Source organism: Ochlerotatus camptorhynchus, unplaced genomic scaffold (assembly GCF_037179485.1).
Source record: "Ochlerotatus camptorhynchus isolate MF236.1 unplaced genomic scaffold, CSIRO-AGI_Acam_v1.1 ptg000078l, whole genome shotgun sequence".
In the NCBI taxonomy this organism is placed as follows: Eukaryota; Metazoa; Arthropoda; class Insecta; order Diptera; family Culicidae; genus Ochlerotatus; species Ochlerotatus camptorhynchus.
The window spans coordinates 1833586-1852635 of NW_027040568.1; the positions used below are offsets into that span (position 1 = coordinate 1833586).

Sequence of the window (19050 nt, forward strand, 5' to 3'; positions counted from 1 at the left end):
GTTTCCTGCCCAAATAGGCTCATAAACAGTGGCAAATATATTCGAATGATTCGTTTTTGTACATCTTCTCAAAATTGGGTTGGTCTGTTCCGACAACGATTTGGGTTGCAAAACAATACCGTGGAAGAATGGGCAGGGGAAAATAGAACTATGCACCATTTGCACTCTCCGTTAACAGTTTATTCATTCAAATTTTTCCGGGAGATAACGCTTTTGAACACTTGTTGTGAATGATTTTTTGTTATATTTGCATGAACCGCAAAATAATGCGTTTAATTGCCCGTTTGCTGACTGATCTTGTGCTCGTAGCGTCCATCCATTGAGTTCGAGTTCAACAGCTGGTGGATTCGCGTTGGTATTTGTACCGTCTTAATTAGCTCTCGTCTGGCTTAAAGTTCTGGATTTTCATACAACAGACGATGTTCTGCTATCTGTTTCCATTCATTAAGCGAACATTACCTTAATCAATTCGGTAATCTCCCCAGCGAAATAAGAGGAAAAGAACAGGGATGAACTTGTGGAAGGGGAGGATGGGCGCAGGGGTACAGGTGCAAATCTAATGAAACAATACCTCCGTAACCTTGATCTTGCCAGTCAGCGAGGAGGCATGGTGAGCTTGTTGTTTTTTCTCAATGTAAAAGGTGAATAGCGGCGAGGAAGGAATGGAAGCAAAATAACTAAATTTTCGCCTCGGAAATTGGATTTCCACCCTGCAATAAGTCGATCTGTGATTTGATGGAAAGCAAATGTTTAACAGTTTTACGCTTTGGCAGTTTCCTGGAAGTAGAAATTACATCCAAAATTGGTTTTTCACTTTTACTCCCAAGGTAATGAGGCGTTTTTGATGTTTCACGATGCTTTGGTTTACGATGTGGAATGGGTCCATCACCTGTTTTCCCAGGCGTTGGAGTTCTTCGAGTGATACATTAATTGGAATCAAACTAATTCCATCTTTCATTCAAGGTTTACAACTTTCTCTTGCAAAACTTTGATGAGTTTTCAGTCCATTCGTAGCTTGAGCGATTTTTTGGAAGAGTGTTCAAAACGAACTTTTGCCCACTCGTACCCCGCAATTATAAAATCACCCCTTTGCTATTGAAATGTTCTTGTTCTACGCCCTCCAAAATTTAGTTCAAATGTTATAGTTTACCATTCCGAAACACACTTTTGCCAATATTTCTTCGAAAACACCATCAAATTTTGTGATTTTGAGCTTATCCTCCACTTGAAATTTTGTTCCACCTTACTCTATGTCAAGACTTTCATCATCTTTTTTCTTGGTAGACTTAATGTTTATGAAAGCTGTACGGAGGAACTTAACCAATTTTATAATTATTGAGATCGTGATTCGTTGTCATGTTTTTCTTTCTCACCTGTAGCGAATCAAATTTTGACTTAACTTCCACAGTTATTAATCTATTCAAGCTTGCCAAGCCTAGCATTAAGACCACCTTTAGTCGGTAATGGATCGGCATACCTCTCCAAACGCGGTGGATTTAATTCCCGGTCCAGTGAAGACGATTTTTATCGGCAGATTTGTTGAACTCCCCTGGACAAAAAGCATTATTGTGCTTGCAACACAATATACAAATGCAAAAATTGTGCATGCTCAAAATAGAGCTACAGGCGATGGTCCTCCAGAGTGCTCGGTAAGATGCACCAACGCATCATGAGAATGTCGTGGAATCAGTCGATCTGATCGGTTGCATTTTTATTTAAGTTACAGACCCACACACATTTTATTAAATTATATATTTTGCATTCTCTAGTTGTTGGTGCAGTGGTACTTAACAACATAAAAAATGAGTGCCCTTTTTTTTCGTCACCGTGGTATGACCTCAATTGTGCGTGATCTATATAATTTGGTTGGTGTGATGAGCCAGGCTTATGCCCGCATGGATCATGGATTGATTTGGTGAGTTCGTTTCAATTATAAAATAATCAAGGTACATTTATGAATAGTGCTATTGATTCCCTTCTGCTGCTCAGCTACCATTATACGGTTAGTATGTATGATAAAACTACAGACAAACAGACATAACTCTCGCAAGTTGTTCATCGAACAAGCATTTAACGGTCAATTCAAAAGTATCGTAGTTGGTAGTACCGCCACCTGTGGCGCGCTTAGTCATTTCCCTTGACTTTGACGTTTACACACTACCGCCATCTGTTCAGTGTACTGCCCACCACAGTGTACTCAAACGATGGCAGTAATGTTTTAGCGACGATGTTTTACAGTGAGAAATATGCAAAATATGTAATGCCTGTTGGTCTGTAATAAAACTGTAACTCTTGTAGACTGAAACACCAATACACAGGTCGACACTATTCTGAATAAAATAAAACAGCAAAAAAGGTTATCTTCCATTTAATTCCACTTAATATATGTTGATATCCATTACAGATACGTATTTCGACTACAATGTGCAGTTTTTATCACTGTCATTCCCACTAAAAAACTTATCAAAATCTAACTCCCTTAAGTATTCTTCTCCTAGGTAAAAAGTCAAGATCACAGGTATAAAAATGAAACTACAATGTGTTGAATCGGAACCTACCTAACTAATAAAAACCTAAGATTTAAGTAAACTAAAGGAGAAAAATCTATACAATTTCATAGCTTCACTATTCTGAAGTTTTCGGTGCTTCCCTGAAGTTAATGGAACTGTTCTAAAGGTCTCGTATATTTAATGAATTTCTCTAGACTTCCCTGAATTTTGCAGATTTTTTAAAGTTCCCACAGATTTCTTGAAGTTAATTGAACTGTCATTAAATTCTTCGGTTTATGTTGAAGCTCTCAAAATGTACCTGAATTTTTTGTACATATGTCTTTGAATCTAGTGGAGCTTCCATTCAAATCTGTGAAATTCCCTGAGTTTCTCTGGACATGCCTTGAGTTTCCGTTCCTTCAAAAAAGTTCCATACATTTTAAAGAATTTCTCGGAACTTCTTATACGTTCCAACAATTTTCCAGGAACTTCTCTGAATATTTCTGAAATTCTCAGAGTACTATATAATTCCTCGGCACTCCTTGAAAGTTGCAATTAATTAACGGAGCTGCTCGAAATACTCGGAAGATCCCTGAAACTAATAAAACTGCAGTACTCTGTACATCCCTGGAAATTCCAGAACTTCTTATAGTTTCTCATAATTTCCATCATACATTTACAGATCTTAGAACTACTAACCACCTCTCCTAAAAACTACAAATCTTCAAACTTCTCTGAAAGTCTGAACTTAAGGTCTTGGAATCTCTGAGCTACCCTGGATATCTCAAAAGCTTGCTTTCATGAGTTTCCACAATTCTTTTAATGTTCTGAAGACTTGTAGATAATTTTTGACATCTCTTAAGTTTTCTGGATATTCGTGATGTCACAGAACTTTTTAAAAGCTACTGCCGTTTTCTTGAAGCTGATGGCTCCACATTAAAGTTGAAACTGATATGCCCACAGAAGTTCCCTTATTATTTCGCAATTTGTTCATTAAACTTTCCCTAGCGGCGCCGGTGGTGTAGTGGTAAGCGTGATTGCCTCTCATCCCAAAGTGCCAAAATCTCTGATCACGCCTTTTTTCGGTAAGGAAGTAAGCCGTTGGTGATCCCTCATGAAGCTCATTTATCTTTCCCGGAGTTCTCGCTGAAATTAATAAAATGCCCTAAAAATTTCTTAACTTCCAAACATTTTCTGAATCTTCTCTGATTTCTCATAAATTCAGTCATAATCTTCCCTGAGCTCTCAGTAATTTTGGAAACATCTAAGTTCCCAACACCTTCCTGAATTCAATGGAACTGGCCTAAGGTTCTTGAAAATTACCTGGAGTTCTAAGAACTTCACGACGACATGAAACTCTTTTTGAAAATATGAAATGAAGAAGACATCAACATATTCCAGATTTAAATGCTCATATTCAATGTATGGTGTAAAAAAGCCTACTAAGATTGAATGTAAAAAAATCTACTTAAAATATTTTACCAGGAAAAGAACAATTATTTCAATTGCATTAGGAAATCAAAATGTAGGAAAATGTGAAAGAGTTAAGGATTTAGGAATTATCTTAGACTCCAGACTAACTTTCATAGATCATTACATCACAATTATTCACAGGGAAAATAACATGCTACACACTTAGAAAAAATCATGTAAATTTAGGAGCTCTGAGACTGACATATAAGAGCGTCAATTTTGACATAAAATTGAGTCATAACAGACGCGAAATTCAATTCAATCAAACGTATTTTTTGTCGAGTATCGATCTTTTCAGTCTCGGAGCCCTTAATTTGACATGACATGTATGTTTACGTCTCATACTTTATGTCAAAGATGGATTCCGTCACGTGTAAAATTAGTTATTTATAAGTGTGTAGGGTTTATCAAGCGGTTTTTCTATAACTTTCCATAACTTACATAATGAAAACACTATATCAATTCTGGAATATTCTAGCATTGTATGGTCTCCTTTTTCAATCACGCACGAAGAAAGATTAGAATCAGTATAAACATAATTTCTATTATACGCCTGTGAGGTGTGTATATGACTGAACGAATTAAATGTTGAACTAGTGTAGTACCATTCACAACACCCCTCGTTTAAGTGTCAAATGAATGAACACATAGTTTATCCTCGACAACACCTCAAACAGCCAGCCAAGGATGCGTCCTCTTTCCGTGGTTGGCTGTTGACCACGTACGTTGCTGCTGCTGTCCTTCTGTCAGCTGTGTTTCTGTGTTCCACTGGGTGATTCTCCCATGACGAATACTAGAGTACCACATTGGCGATTCTGCCAGGTTTTCTTGTCAAGTTGAGAAATAAAACAAAAACATTGGATAGTTAAAATAATAGTGGAATCGAAAGAAAACGATAAAGCGAGTGGCAACCCTTTTGTTCGCGATCGGAAAGCTGACGCTGATTGAGTTTTTCTTCTGTGAGCGAGGGATTTTCAAAGTTCTGCACAGTTTCAGCTATTTGTTTTGATTGCAGTGATACCAATTGAATGTAAAACGTGATCCCTTTTTCTCTTTTCTAATGTGTGACCCGTTGCCAAAATTTGCTAAAATGGGAAAACTTTGTCGTATTGTATTAGTCGTTGTATAGAATATTCGTGAACTAATGTCAGTGTTAAACTGACCGAACATTTATGTGAAGCAAGAATATCCAACAGGTAACGTAAATTCTGAATTTAAAGTTTTAATTTACTTATTTCCACTCATGAAAGGAGGCACTTATTGAAAGAAGTGTTAGTTTAACATAATCAAGCACATACTCATGTTTTGCAGGAGTGCTATTCGGTCAGTGAGGTGTAACGGGACATCTACTGCGTAAGATTTGAATGCGGCTCAAGACAACCACCAGGAGAATGAGATGGGACGTTCATTCTATTACTCTCATGGAAGTGGTTTGAGACGATCGCTCGATAAGTGAGACGGGACGTCTACTTAGAGATTTTTGAAGCAGCGGTTCAACGTACATCAGGAGAATGAGATTGTATGATGGGACGTCCACTTAGAGATTTTTTGAAGCAGTGGTTCAGGATGAACGCTGGACTGATAGACGGAACGTGCAATGAAGTTTCGCGATTAATTGCGATTTGAGATAGCAAGTACTGAGTCTAACTCTAGATGAATGTTCATATAAATTCTTTGGGTAGCGGTTCAAAAGGGACTTTGATTTAAAGCTATCTCCGGTATGGATCAGAATCTTTCATACGATCTAGAAATAATCAAGCCTATGAATAATTTGGGAATCTACCACGAGACGCTCTTTGGAGAGCTATCGGGCTGAGAGTGTAGCAAAAAGACCGCTAATAGTTATTGGCTTTTGGCTTAAACCCGTCTCTTGGTGCGTAGCGATTTGTTCTGATGGATGGCATTATTTTAGAAGCTGCTGGAAAACGAAATATTAACAATTTTTACAAGTTCAGTTCTGATCGCAAATCGGCGACGATGCAGCAATTGCAAACCGAGTTCAGAAATAGAATTTTGAGCACTATTGTGACATGTACCGTAACCTCACGGGCGTGTGTAAAAGTCAACATGTCATCGTTTCGTCGTTTTTGCGTTTCGCATGTTTCCCTTTTAAGAAACTGTTCGATATATTTCGGGACCACCACGACGAATGAAAAAACGTTGACTATGGACCGTACAGTATGCTGGATAGGTTTGGCTCCCAGGAAAAAGCGCGGATGTTGAAGCTCATTGGACAGCAACTGCTACTACTCTCTAAAAAGCCAACGAAGAGGAATCAGATTTTTTGGCAAAATATCAGGAGCAAGCGTATTTATTGAGCTGGTAGGGGTAAGAGGGGCATAGTGAACAGGTGGGGCATAGTGAGCATCCCATGCCCCAGCTTGGTCTTCCGGCCGTTCGGAACAAATTGGTTGGTGTTAGGATCAATATCATTATGATATTGAACCTACTACCAGTTGATTTGTATCATTCAGCTGGAGATCCAGAGCCAAAGTGCGGAATGCTCACTATGCCCCATCTGTTCACTATGCCCCTCCTGCCCCTATGCATTTTGTATCGGGCGGCCCAGTATATGTATCAGATTTGCAATGTGCGTACGATCAAAGTGTTGTTGAAGTATTTGCAGCATGAGGAATGGCTGCAAATGGGGTAATTTAAACAGCAGGATATGAACGGTTTGCAGAACTGAGAAACGCAATTTGTGTGTTGCAGCTGCCGGTTCTGGTGCAAAATCCTTCTGATATAATTTCACTATCCAGTTGAACGTGAGCTAATACAGTGTATTCAGTTGATGGTGAGTAGCCCGAATTAAAAACTAGGCCTATTTTAAATCTCATAGCCATGCAATTTTTTTTTCTTTTTTATCAGAGATGGAGTGAGATGTGAGGTGTGTATATGACTGAACGAATTACATGTCGAACTAGTGTAGTACCATTCGCAATGCCCCTCGTTTAGTGTCAAATGAATGAACACATAGTTCATCCTCGACAACACCTCAAACAGCCAGCCAAGGATGCGTCCTCTTTCCGTGGTTGGCTGTTGACCACGTACGTTGCTGCTGCTGTCCTTCTGTCAGCTGTGTTGCTGTGTTCCGCTGGGTGATTCTCCTATCGCGAATACTAGAGTTCCACAACGCCCTTCATAAATTAGGTTGGACATCATTTCATCTTTCAGCCGGAAACTTATGCATTGTGCGCCAGCCTTCAGGTCCCGGGAAAACCGGGAAATCCGGAAAAAAAACCGGGATTTTGGAGTTGCCGAGAAAAAACCGGGAAAATCCAGGAACACCCAAATCGCACCGGGAAAGATCATATAAGTATCAAGTTTGGTTTTATCATAGTCTTGTAGGCCATAATTTGGTCTTGAAGAATCATTCAAACCTTTATAAAACTAGCAATGTCACTTGGAATCAATCAATTTTATATCATATACATACACTATGTTAAAGTATCACAAATCCTTTCACTCGCAATCTGTTCGCGCACGGGGCAAACGGTGATTTTGCCGTTGTTACTAATACCATAGCTTACAGAGTTATTTTTAAGAATTTTTGTTGGTGTCGTTTGAAGAAAAATGTTTGAATGCTTTTGCTGCAATTTTCCGAGTGAAGAAGTTCTAGTATAAAGCCTGAGCGAGACATATTTTGTTACGAAGCTACTTGATTCATGCCAATAAATAAATGACCGATATCAAACTCCTTACATGTTCCATCATGCTTGGCATGCAAATGTTTGACACCTAACATAATCAACCAACTAAGATGATTCCTCCAGAGATAAATTAAAAATAATTTCTGCTCTTTTTGCTATCCAGCTACACTAGATTAGTTAGGACATCGTAGAAAACCTCGGTTAGTCTGTAAAACATAAAGATCTGACTCTCACGCCAAAGACAATGTACTTAATTATCCTAGAGATAATTCATCCAGCTCAAACATTTCTAGGGGTAATCATTATTATCATGAGTTCAAATTTAAGTCGCAAATGTTCTAAGAGTGTTAAAGTCACTTTATCAAAAAAGAATAACGATTCGAACTCCAGGCATTTTAGAAAACCAAATAATCCAAATCAATGATATTATGGGGCTTCCTGATAGAATGGTAAATTAAGAATTAAGTCGAATAATCGTATGCCCTGTTGAGTCTGCAGAACTTCAAGAACAGATATCCAGAATGATTTGGATAATCGAACAATGTTATTTTTAAACACAATTGATAATTTTAAATAATGTTATGAACGGAGACTCAAAATGCTCAAAAGTGAAAATCGGACAAGGTTTCGATTAACCTGTAAAATATCTTCAAGACAATAATAAAATGAGAATGATAAATATGTTGGTAACACATCTTTGTATCCCACAAAATGTTGTTTGACTTATAGATCTTTAAGATCTAAATTCCAGGAAGATTAAAAGAAAATAATACTGCGTTTCTCCTGTACAGGTACCGTTAATACAGGATTTTTCCGACCTAACAAAGCAACATTTAGGCTCATTTTTGCGAGACTCTTTGATTTTATACGAATTCATGATTCCATGAAATTTTGGAGATCTAGATCATCACGTATTGTAGAGCAATTCTGCTGGCAAAAATATATGATTATCTATAAACGGTTAATTTTGAACGTCTTTTTTGTATAAAGCAGAGGTGATTTTTGGGTTTGGTTTTTTTTAAATAACCGGGAAAAAACCGGGAATTGAAAAATTGGATTTGAATGGACACCCTGTATTTACCATCAGGAGATGAATGAATGTCATGGCTAAAAACTCCTTAATAATGACAACCAACGAACAACAAAATTATCAGAGAATATTTTTATCTCTGTGGCAAAAAGCTCCTATATTTGTTGATGTTGCTATAATAGAGGTACTGGAAGAAGTTAATGATGATTTTTATGTAAATGGTGTAATATACATTTTTAATCATTTACTCATTCTTTTAGTTAAAATCGCCTTGTACTAAAAATATTTCTCGTTGCCTGTACACCAATCATAAACAATAGAGCACCTATAACGGTTTCAAAAAGTAATGTGCAGTACTGTAAAAACAAAATGTCAATACAAATGTTGATATCATTTAACTCCCGGGAAACAACGGGTGCCTCAAATAGCCCTAAATAAGAAATAAAACAAAGCAGAAGGAAAATACTCACACGATGACCTTTCTTTTAAAACAAATTGCGCATGATGCTATTATTTACAGTGATTTTATACCATTGCACAGAGAAAGAGAGAGGCCAAGTGACAAAATCCTTGACATATCTCTCTAGTCTCAACAGTGAATATTTATTGCCGAAGATAAAAAGTATTCCACTGCCAAGACGCGTTTACGAAGGCTAGCGCACATGAAACAGCAATCCCTTTTCGTCTTCAAGTTCTCCGTAGGTAAATTTCATAACCGCCAACTACAGTCCAAAAGAACCCAAAGTGGATTGTCCAAAAATGGAAATACATGGCGTGAAGCCGAAAGAAAGAAATTCCAGTCCATGGTCATCCGATGCTGCTTGCATGTTTCACGGTACAATGTGGAATAAACAAGCCTCGTCGGGAAAGAGTGTGACACCAATCTGGCTCCGAAAAATTACACCAGCCAGAGAGAAATTTATCACTTATTCATTCCTTCACTTCAAACCAACGACGCATTGCACATCACCGTAAGTAGACACCCAAGTAACACAGTTTCGTGCATTTATGTTGAGTAAACTTCTTTACAACCAAATTCAGTTATATAAAGGTTATATAAACTGTTATATAACATGTGTGTTGCTTGGGCAGAGCACACGGTCGAAAACAAGGGACAATCATCATCGCCATGTCTCCAATTAAATGAAGAAGTAAATCTCTGTGTGTGTCGCTTCACCGAGTTACAACCACGATTCTGTCTGTCTGTCTGTTGATCAGCCAACAGTCCAATCAAAGCAGGGGAGGGAGTGTGTCGATATTAGATGTTTTCTTCCACTCGTGCTCGGGTACCTGTACCTCCTGCAAAGTTATGAAGTCATGTCCGAATGTATCGATTGCTCTATTGGAATGACTAGATGGTGATTGCATTTTACGCCGTGCAGTATCGAAAGATACTCAAGCAAGGCTCAAAAAGGAAATGCTGCATTTTTGCGTGTCGTTTCTGGTTGAAAGTAGGTTTCAAGTGGAAAAGTAACTGGTTTCGTGCAGGTTGGAAATGTTACTCAGCCTACAATGTTTTCAGCAGCATTTACGATAAGTTGAACCGGTTGAAATTTGCAAGCGAAGATGATCAGATTAATTGCATCTGATTACCGTTGATCTATAAAAACGAACGTGTTTATGTTTGTTTGCTCAAATATCATAAAAGTATGAGGAAATACAAAATAATTGCATGGTTTTTAACGTTGAAGACAAGAATTATATGCAATTGTCCAAATCAAAAGCTTCGTAGCATAAGGCTATTGAGAGGTGGAAGCAGTACTATGACGGCGTTGCAGCCAGTGATGCCATGTATCTTTATTTTTTAACACGAAAAATATTGGGACCCCCTTGTTTATTTTGATACCGTAAGATACTCTTACAAGTGTGTTACCTTAAGTGACGAACCAGCCAAAATTTTGTTACCTAAAAAAAAGAGTTCCAAAAATTAACTATAAGGGTGACAAGGATTGCTGCAACTACCGTAAGATAACACTGCTGAGCACCGGCTCTGAAGTTCTCTCACATATTATATGCCACTACCTGTCATCATCACTACCGTGGACCAAATTCAAGTGTTCGGCAGGATCCGAAGAAATGGCGCAAATACAACGTGCACACAAGCCAAAGTCATAGATTGGCCGCTTCCCTGGAGGTACCCGAATGTTTTGATGTGGCCTGAACACGTAAAATAACCCCCATTAAATGTATTTTCTAAATGTAGAATTTTGAGCCATTTTGTGATACCATCCGCGTGCATCTTGCACACATTCCGACTACATTTCAGAAACGTAAGATAAAAAACTAATGAGCTTTTTACCAATTCATTTATTTGTAAGCCTCTACATTAACAATAAAACTTATCTACACACTTAGAAATACCTAATCTTACACGTGACGGAATCCATGTTCGACATAAAGGATGAGACGTAAACAAACATGTCATGTAAAATTAAGTGCTCCGAGACTGAAAAGTTCCAACGTACGTTTGATTGAACTGAATTTTGCGTCTTTGATGACTCAATTTTATGTCAAAATTGACGCTCGTATATGTCAGTCTCAGAGCACCTAAATTAACATCAATTTTTCTAAGTGTGTAGTGCTCAGAATCATAAAGGCCTAACAGAGATGATCGATAATCATCATCGATTTTACACTTCGCATTACCACATTTAAGTGAACAAATTTCACAAAATTATTACAATACAATAAAGTGAACGGATGTATTAAAGGGTGTATTCGATATAAATGGCACACACATAAATAGCTGTAACTTTTCAATAATTTCACAAAATTACTTTAAACTTACAGAGTAGATTTAAAAAAATATTTAACACGTAAAAAATAAATCATAATTCAAATACGAGCTTTGAGGTTTTAATTAAGAAACCCACATTTTGTTTCACAAATTTTTAAACAGTTACAAAAAACTACGTTTTTCACTTATTTTTCATTCATTTTTCAATCTTTTAACGGATTATGAATCTTCAAAGTGTGCTAGTAAAAACTGTTTTTGTTTGGTGGATTTTTCATTGAAGAGTTTAGATTTTTTAGTCAAACTGAGCCGAAATTTAAATAGTAGTTTCTGACCAACTGCACAATAGTTAGAAATATTATATTTGGCAATCAAATTGGTTTGGTTCCATGAGTAAATAGCAACAATTGCATAACCACTAATTGAAATTTGAGACTAAAAACACGTAAATTACAAGTGTACGTTATGGATTAATCAATCTTCTGTGAAAATTTCAAGTCATTTGGTATAGTAGTTAAAAAGTTACAGCTGTTTATGTGTATGCCATTTTCATCGAATGCACCCTTTAGCTAGCAAAAGCATCATCAAACGCAGCGAGAAATGCTACTCCAGCTACAGAAGAGCATTTTCAGGCCAAATAGATAGAAACTTGACAAAATTTATTGTTATGGTCAATCATTCACATTTTAGCTAAAATTCTTACATTCTGAATCGTGCAAAATTACTTCAAAATGGTGTATTCGATATTTTCAACAAGTCATAACACGAAAACGTCACAATTTACCAATGCACCCACCCCTCTTTCCATCAGCATAAAGGAAATTATTTGCTCAGGGTTATGCAGCAATGCATGAAACATCGAATCCTCAGCCTTCAACTGAATGAACAGTGCTTTTTCCTTCGCAATCCGGTAAGTAGCTTCAATGAAATTAGCAATTCCACCCATGGTGGGTTTCGCACTTCCATTTGCGAAGCTGGATATGATAGTCTGCTTTATTTCCATGGACTTCTCCAGTTGCTTACTTTCAACGGCAGCGTCAAAAGAGTCCGAGCAGCAAGAGATAAACAAACACAACTTCAATATCTGCTATCAAATAAACAGGCTATCACGCGATCTGCACCGAAAACACAGTTGTTGCCGTTAACAGCTACGAGCTTCAGGATTGTCTAGAGAACAAATGGTATTATAATGAGGGAGGAAGATCATCTGTAGACGAAATACGCGTATCTTTCAAGGATAAACAAATAAAGTAGTGGAATTAAATGGAAAATACTTTAAGAGATGAACTAGCCTATGGCTAAAAATCTCTATAATAAAGAAAAAAAAAATGGAAAATACTAATCCTTCTCTTTTTCATTATACAGGTATTCCACTAAGACGCCCACATTCATCAGGATTGTAGAACGATGCACAACACTTGTCACGATTCTCTCCAATTCCCGTTCAGCAGAAAAAGCATACGAAATGAGCGCTTCTTATTCGCTTTAGCCAATCCATGCTTCGGAAATGGAGATAGCAGTGGAAAAAGCTCTGAGGTCCGATAATCACAACGTTCATGGTTCAAGTCCCAGTCGGCAACATTTTTACCCTTCTTACAAAGAAGGGTATAGATATCACTTGAAAAACCGACTATCGATCCGAGGCCCGAAGGGCCGAGTGTCATATACCATTCGACTCAGATCGACGAGATCGGAACATGTATGTGTGTGTGTGTGTGTGTATGTGTGTGTGTGTGTGTGTGTGTGTGTGTGTGTGTGTGTGTGTGTGTGTGTGTGTGTGTGTGTGTGTGTGTGTGTGTGTGTGTGTGTGTGTGTGTGTGTGTGTGTGTGTGTGTGTGTGTGTGTGTGTGTGTGTGTGTGTGTGTGTGTGTTTTTTTTTTTTTTTTTTTATAGTAAGGTTTAGGAAAGCTTCAAGAAGCCTGGCCTGTAGTGAAGGTGGCACGGTGTGGTATCCACTAGATGCCTAGTGCAGCTCCACTAAAACCCATTCCTTACTCTCTCCTCTGCCTGGATACCCCCGGGACCACTGTGAAGCGACTACTTCGGGGGGTGGCTGTGCTCATGCACTTGTCGTACTCTCAGCGCTAGCTGGCGTTGCTAGATCGCTGCTCTTCTCTCCATTTACGCTGCAGCTCTGACATAATCTGTGTGACTGCCCTGCTGACGGCATTCCAAGAGTCCTCCTCTCGACACATTTCATCAACGACATTCTCCACGTTAAGGACGGGCATCTCCGTTCGCACTGCCTCGAACCTTGGACAGTCAAAGACCACATGCTCCGGCGTTTCATCGACGTTGCCACACTCCGGACAGAGGGGTGACGCTGCGTGTCCGAACCGATGCAGGTATTTCTTGAAGCAGCCGTGGCCAGACAGGAACTGCGTTAGGTGGAAATTGACTTCCCCGTGTTTTCTGTTCACCCAGGTCGAAAGAATCGGTATTAGTCTATGTGTCCATCTACCGTTCTCCGTCGTGTTCCACTCCTGTTGCCACTTAGCCAATGACTCCACTCTCACAACTTTCCGTACTCTTCCGGCTTCTCTCTGCCTGTAGCACTCACTGTCCTCCGCCAGGGTGATGCCGATAGGGATCATACCGGCGATAACGCATACTGCTTCCGACGAGATGGTTCTGTACGCACTCACGACTCGCATGGCCATGAGCCGGAACGTACTGCTCAGTTTCCTTTGGTTCTGCTTCGTTTCCAGCGCTGGAACCCAGGCTGGACCTCCATATCTCAGTATCGATGATGACACGCTGGCCAGAAGACGCCTCTTGCTACTGCTGGGACCAGCGTTGTTCGGCATGATTCTAGCTATCGCGTTGATGGCCTTCGAAGCCTTCTCACAGGCATATTCGACGTGGCTGTTGAAGTTTAGCCGGTCATCGATCATCACTCCCAGGTATTTTAACACACGCTTCGAGGCTATGGTGTGCTCCCCGACGGTGATTTCCGCCCGCTGTACCGCTTTACAGTTACTGACCAATAACACTTCCGTTTTGTGGTGGGCTATTTGCAGCTTCGCTCCTTTCATCCAGTTACCAATCATGTCGATTGCCTCGGTTGACAACACTTCCACCTCTTCCAGCGTCTCGCCTGTTACCGTCAAGACGACGTCGTCCGCAAAGCCAACGATCTCAACTCCTTTGGGCAGTTTAAGCGTTAGCACGCCGTTGTACATCCCGTTCCAGAGCGTTGGACCAAGGATGGAGCCTTGTGGAACTCCCGCTGTGATCCTAATCGATCTCTGTCCCATGTCTGTCTCGTAGACCAGAACCCGGTTCTGGAAATAACTCCTCAGGATCCTGCACAGGTAGTCAGGGACCCTCATTCTATGCAGTGCTTCGGCGATGGCCTCCCAGCTGGCGCTGTTGAACGCATTCTTGACGTCGATCGTTATGACGGCGCAATATCGATCTCCTCTCCGCTTCTGTTTGGACGCCTTTTCAGCTCTCTCGACCACTGTCCGAATTGCATCCACCGTCGATCTCCCTTTCCGGAATCCGAACTGCCTCTCCGACAATCCGTGCTCACTCTCCGTGTATTTCGTCAGCGTGTGTGTGTGTGTGTGTGTGTGTGTGTGTGTGTGTGTGTGTGTGTGTGTGTGTGTGTGTGTGTGTGTGTGTGTGTGTGTGTGTGTGTATGTGTGTGTGTGTATGTAACGAAATGAATGCGCTCACGTTTCTCAGCAACCACTCAACCGATTTGGACAAACTCGGCGCCAATCATAAACTAACAAAATCATAGAACAGCAAAAGCATGGTCTTTGGAATGGTTTTCTATTCAAAATTGCTCATAAAATAATAAAAATTGGTTCGAAAGTTGTTGTTAAATTATTTTTGTCAATTTTCGAGTATCCAATTCGTTAATTTCTGAGAAGAAAGCATTTTTCATTAGCTTTTTAATGAAATATTGATTAGGGTTATTTAAGTTATTTAAGAATTACATTTTTATATTTTTTACACAACATTACTTCGATTGATGTAGTGTTAATGAAATGTAATTATTTTTTACTACAACTTTGTGTCAGACATGATTTCGATTGAGAGTGCTGTTTTAGAGTTATGATTTGTTGAAAAATATCGAATATGCCATTTTGAAGCCATGGTCAAATTTTCGCTCAAACATGAATGACTGACCATAACAAACAGTTATGCAAAGCTTCACACAAATCGGAGAAGCTCGTATCAGATCGATTCATCATTTGAGGTAGAACTACTCACTGGGGGAAAGTGAACTTTTTGTTCACCTCGTCCTAACCTTTCACGATAATGATTTATAGATATACTTGCTGTTTGTACTTATAGGAAATATTCTCTGCTATAACTTTCCTGAAGACCACTGTTCGTACAAGCGACATTTATCCCCTTTTACCCTGAGTTATGGAATAATTAATTTTCCTACCAATAGATGTCATCTTTCGATTATGTCATTTGTCCAGATTATAATGCTATTGAAATCCTGTATGCAACATATGGCATATGGTATACATATGATGGTGTACGTTATAGTAATTCCTACGTTGTTTACAATGTAAAAGGCGAACGGGTTTCTCGCCATCCTGCGATGGCGGAGGCATATGAACTATTGATTTATTGGTAATAAAAACAGAACACAATACAAAAGCAGACATACTTGTGTACACAGCTAGTTGATTAGCTGCACATATAATTGAAATTCTCACATGCAACCACTTTTTAACGTCAGGATAATTATTTATTTATTTATTAATAAGGACGATGATATTCTTCTGACACACTCCATTCACTGCTCAGCAGGCAACATTGGTGTGTCTGGCGCAAAGAAAAGGGCCGATTTAATCCAGGCTACTATAGCATAGTGCAAGATGCAGTGATGCCCTGAAATCAATCGATAAATTATTTCAGAAACTTATTGGTTTCAAAATCAATCAACTAATTTTCTTGGCGTTCAATCAAAATTGTGGCAGCGAAAATTTGCTAGAAGTAAGTATTATAACTATATTTCGCATATGAACTTCAAAGGGCCAGTGCAATGTGAGATCACAATCAAATTTAGGAAGAATGACCAGGACCTGATTAAGAATCGAATGAGCGTTGTAGAGCAAAATCAATATTTTGAACCATCCATATACTCATTGCATGATTTATTAATACATCAAATTTTAGTTTTGCATGCATTATTTTGTAAATAGATTTATCAATATGCATAACAAAAATCTGCCAAATAAACTGCATTTTCAAATAGTTAAACTTCAATACTAAAAATTGAATTTCTCGAAAAATTCCGCCCAACAAATGTGTATAATAAATGTTTATGGAAAAAAAACCAAAACCTTAATGCGTGCTCTATCCACAATTATTTCATCGGTTTTCACCGAACAACAATAAACATCTTCCACAAATCATCAATTTAAAGAGACATATTCTACCTTCAGAGCAAATTAAGCAAAAAAAGATTAACATCATCTACGCTTCTATGGCAAGATTCAACCAAAGAAAGAAAAAAATAAAAACAATCCAACCGCAAAAGCACAACAACAAACAAAACTTTCGTTTCCCTTCTCTCTCTGAACAATGTGCAACAGCAGCGGCAGAAGTAGCAGCATTCGAATGGAATGTTTCGCGAAGTTCAGTTTGGCTGAGCTCTCCCGATTCGATTCGCTTCCGAAGCGTGCAAGGAGAATATTCATCTATACCCATGGTTCCCCCCTTGTTGCTCGTTTAAGTCTCTCCGCTTGCGCAACCTCGCAATATTTTTATGAAAACCCTTAGAGGAGCTGTGATACGGTGGCGCCTTGCCTGATGTGAGATATTTGTTGAGTTTCTAATTGTAGGATTATTGAAGAACGGATCTATTCGTGATATTTAAACAAAATTACCCAGCTCAATAAGTGATAAATCCCAAAAACGTTCCATCGCTAACAAACTTCCTCCACAACGCAGCATAACACCAACTGATCGAATGAAAATGCCACTTCTGGCGCTGCTGTTGGTGATGTTGTTGGCCACTGCAAAAGAAAAGTCGCGTTTGTTGAACTTCGTGTCTGCCACGCTCTTCTTCTTCCATATTGCTTGCTTACGAACCAGTAGCGCCCCGGGCACTAGTAGCGGTTCACTGAATGCCAACCAGATACCTACATACCGGCAACGGCAGTTCTCGAACGAATGAACGCCGCTTACTTTATGCGTTCCGACAAGATCAGCTTTGTCCGGTGTTATTCTTCAAATAATAAAATTAATGCTCTGACACTTACCATTCATAACCATGGCTGTTTTCCACCCAAGTCTCAGCAGCGATCGGTAGTCGCTCCGATGTAGCTATTCGGCTTAATCCACAGAGTAATCTGCTTAGAACCTGTTCTATCAAAATCCACCAATAGAAGCTAATCTCTCTTCAGAAATTGCCCTGTTTCCACACAGCGATTTTTTCTGTATTTTGAGATATTACACCAAAGCTCAGCACTTGCACTTATTTATCAACTTGGTTCCTCTCTATCGGGTGGGACCAATAACTTAAGATCTGCAGCACAGATTTCAAGATTATTCACTTTGAACAAATTATAGCTCACTCAAAATAACAATTCCCCAAACTCGCACTGAGATAATTCGATTTTTTCGTTGTTTTCGTGACCCTTATTATTATGCACTGGCACGAACCGAGCAAAACATCACTCTTTTGCCTTATTCCGTTTTCCTACTTTGCACACTGACTTGACTTCTTCACTTTTTTCCGCTAATGTTGTAGCTTTTCAACTCTTTCTTCTCGGTTCTCTGTTTGTTTTCATCCGTCTCCTCTTTACCACAACTTCTTCTTTTTCTCCTTACCCCTCTTCTTCCGTGTGGTTTTCCTTTTCTGCTTCGCCAAACAGACGAAGGAAAAAACGTAATCCTACAAACTAAAAAGAAAAGCACTAGTGTACGACTTCAAGTCTCGGTAAAGACTGAATCGAATAATGCCTCTCGCACTCACGATATAGATGGACATGATGCAAAGATGTGCAACGGCAGCATAACAGTCAGTGAGCCCAACGACACCGGGCAACCGCATCTCACGTGGTGAACCGCATTCAGCTGCATGCAGTCCAAACCGGGAGCGAGTGAATGAAGTTTCACCCATTCCGGTGCCTTGCAGGGCCTGTGAATGATGAATTGGTGAGCTGTAGGTATGTGAGAATGCAGCTCGGGCATAAGTCGGAGAAACAAGCATTCGCTAGTGGCTTTGCTCTCCCGGTGTGTAAATGCCGCGCCGGTTCCGAAATCAACAACATAACAAACAAACTCAGGTGAATCGTCATGCCGGGCCCGGTTTGTTGCATAAAGTGTTTCCAAATGGAAATAAAAGAGAAGAGAGGATGAACTGCATGTTGCTATAAAAATTAATTGAAACATTCACGGATTTATGGCTGTTATGCTAGCTGGTGGTGATCGTGAGTGTCTGCCGGCTCGATCAACGAGGTAACTCAGTAACGGCTACAGCAGTTGGTAAATGCAATTGTAAGGTGCGCTAGCAGGCAGGCTCGTGCAACTTATTCGAAGCTTAACATATTGTGGTTCATTCTTAGTTCTTCGTAGCATGCGCATTGTGCACCAATAATGCAATGTTGATATGAGTTTGGTTTGTGGTGATTAATGCAATTGGGAACTTGTATTACTTGCACTGTTCATGTGATTTTTTATATCCAAATTGTGCTT

General features: G+C 39.3%; 1 protein-coding gene across 1 annotated transcript in view; it reads right to left on the reverse strand.

Annotated features, from left to right (window-relative positions):
• dpy (dumpy) overlaps window positions 1-18279 on the reverse strand; it is a 595824-nt gene extending 577545 nt beyond the window's left edge. The window contains exon 1 of the mRNA XM_065217641.1: window positions 17613-18279. Coding sequence (XP_065073713.1) covers window positions 17613-17615 — 3 coding nt within the window. The 5' untranslated portion in view covers window positions 17616-18279. The remainder of the gene's footprint in view (window positions 1-17612) is intronic.
• Window positions 18280-19050: the final 771 nt, after the last annotated feature.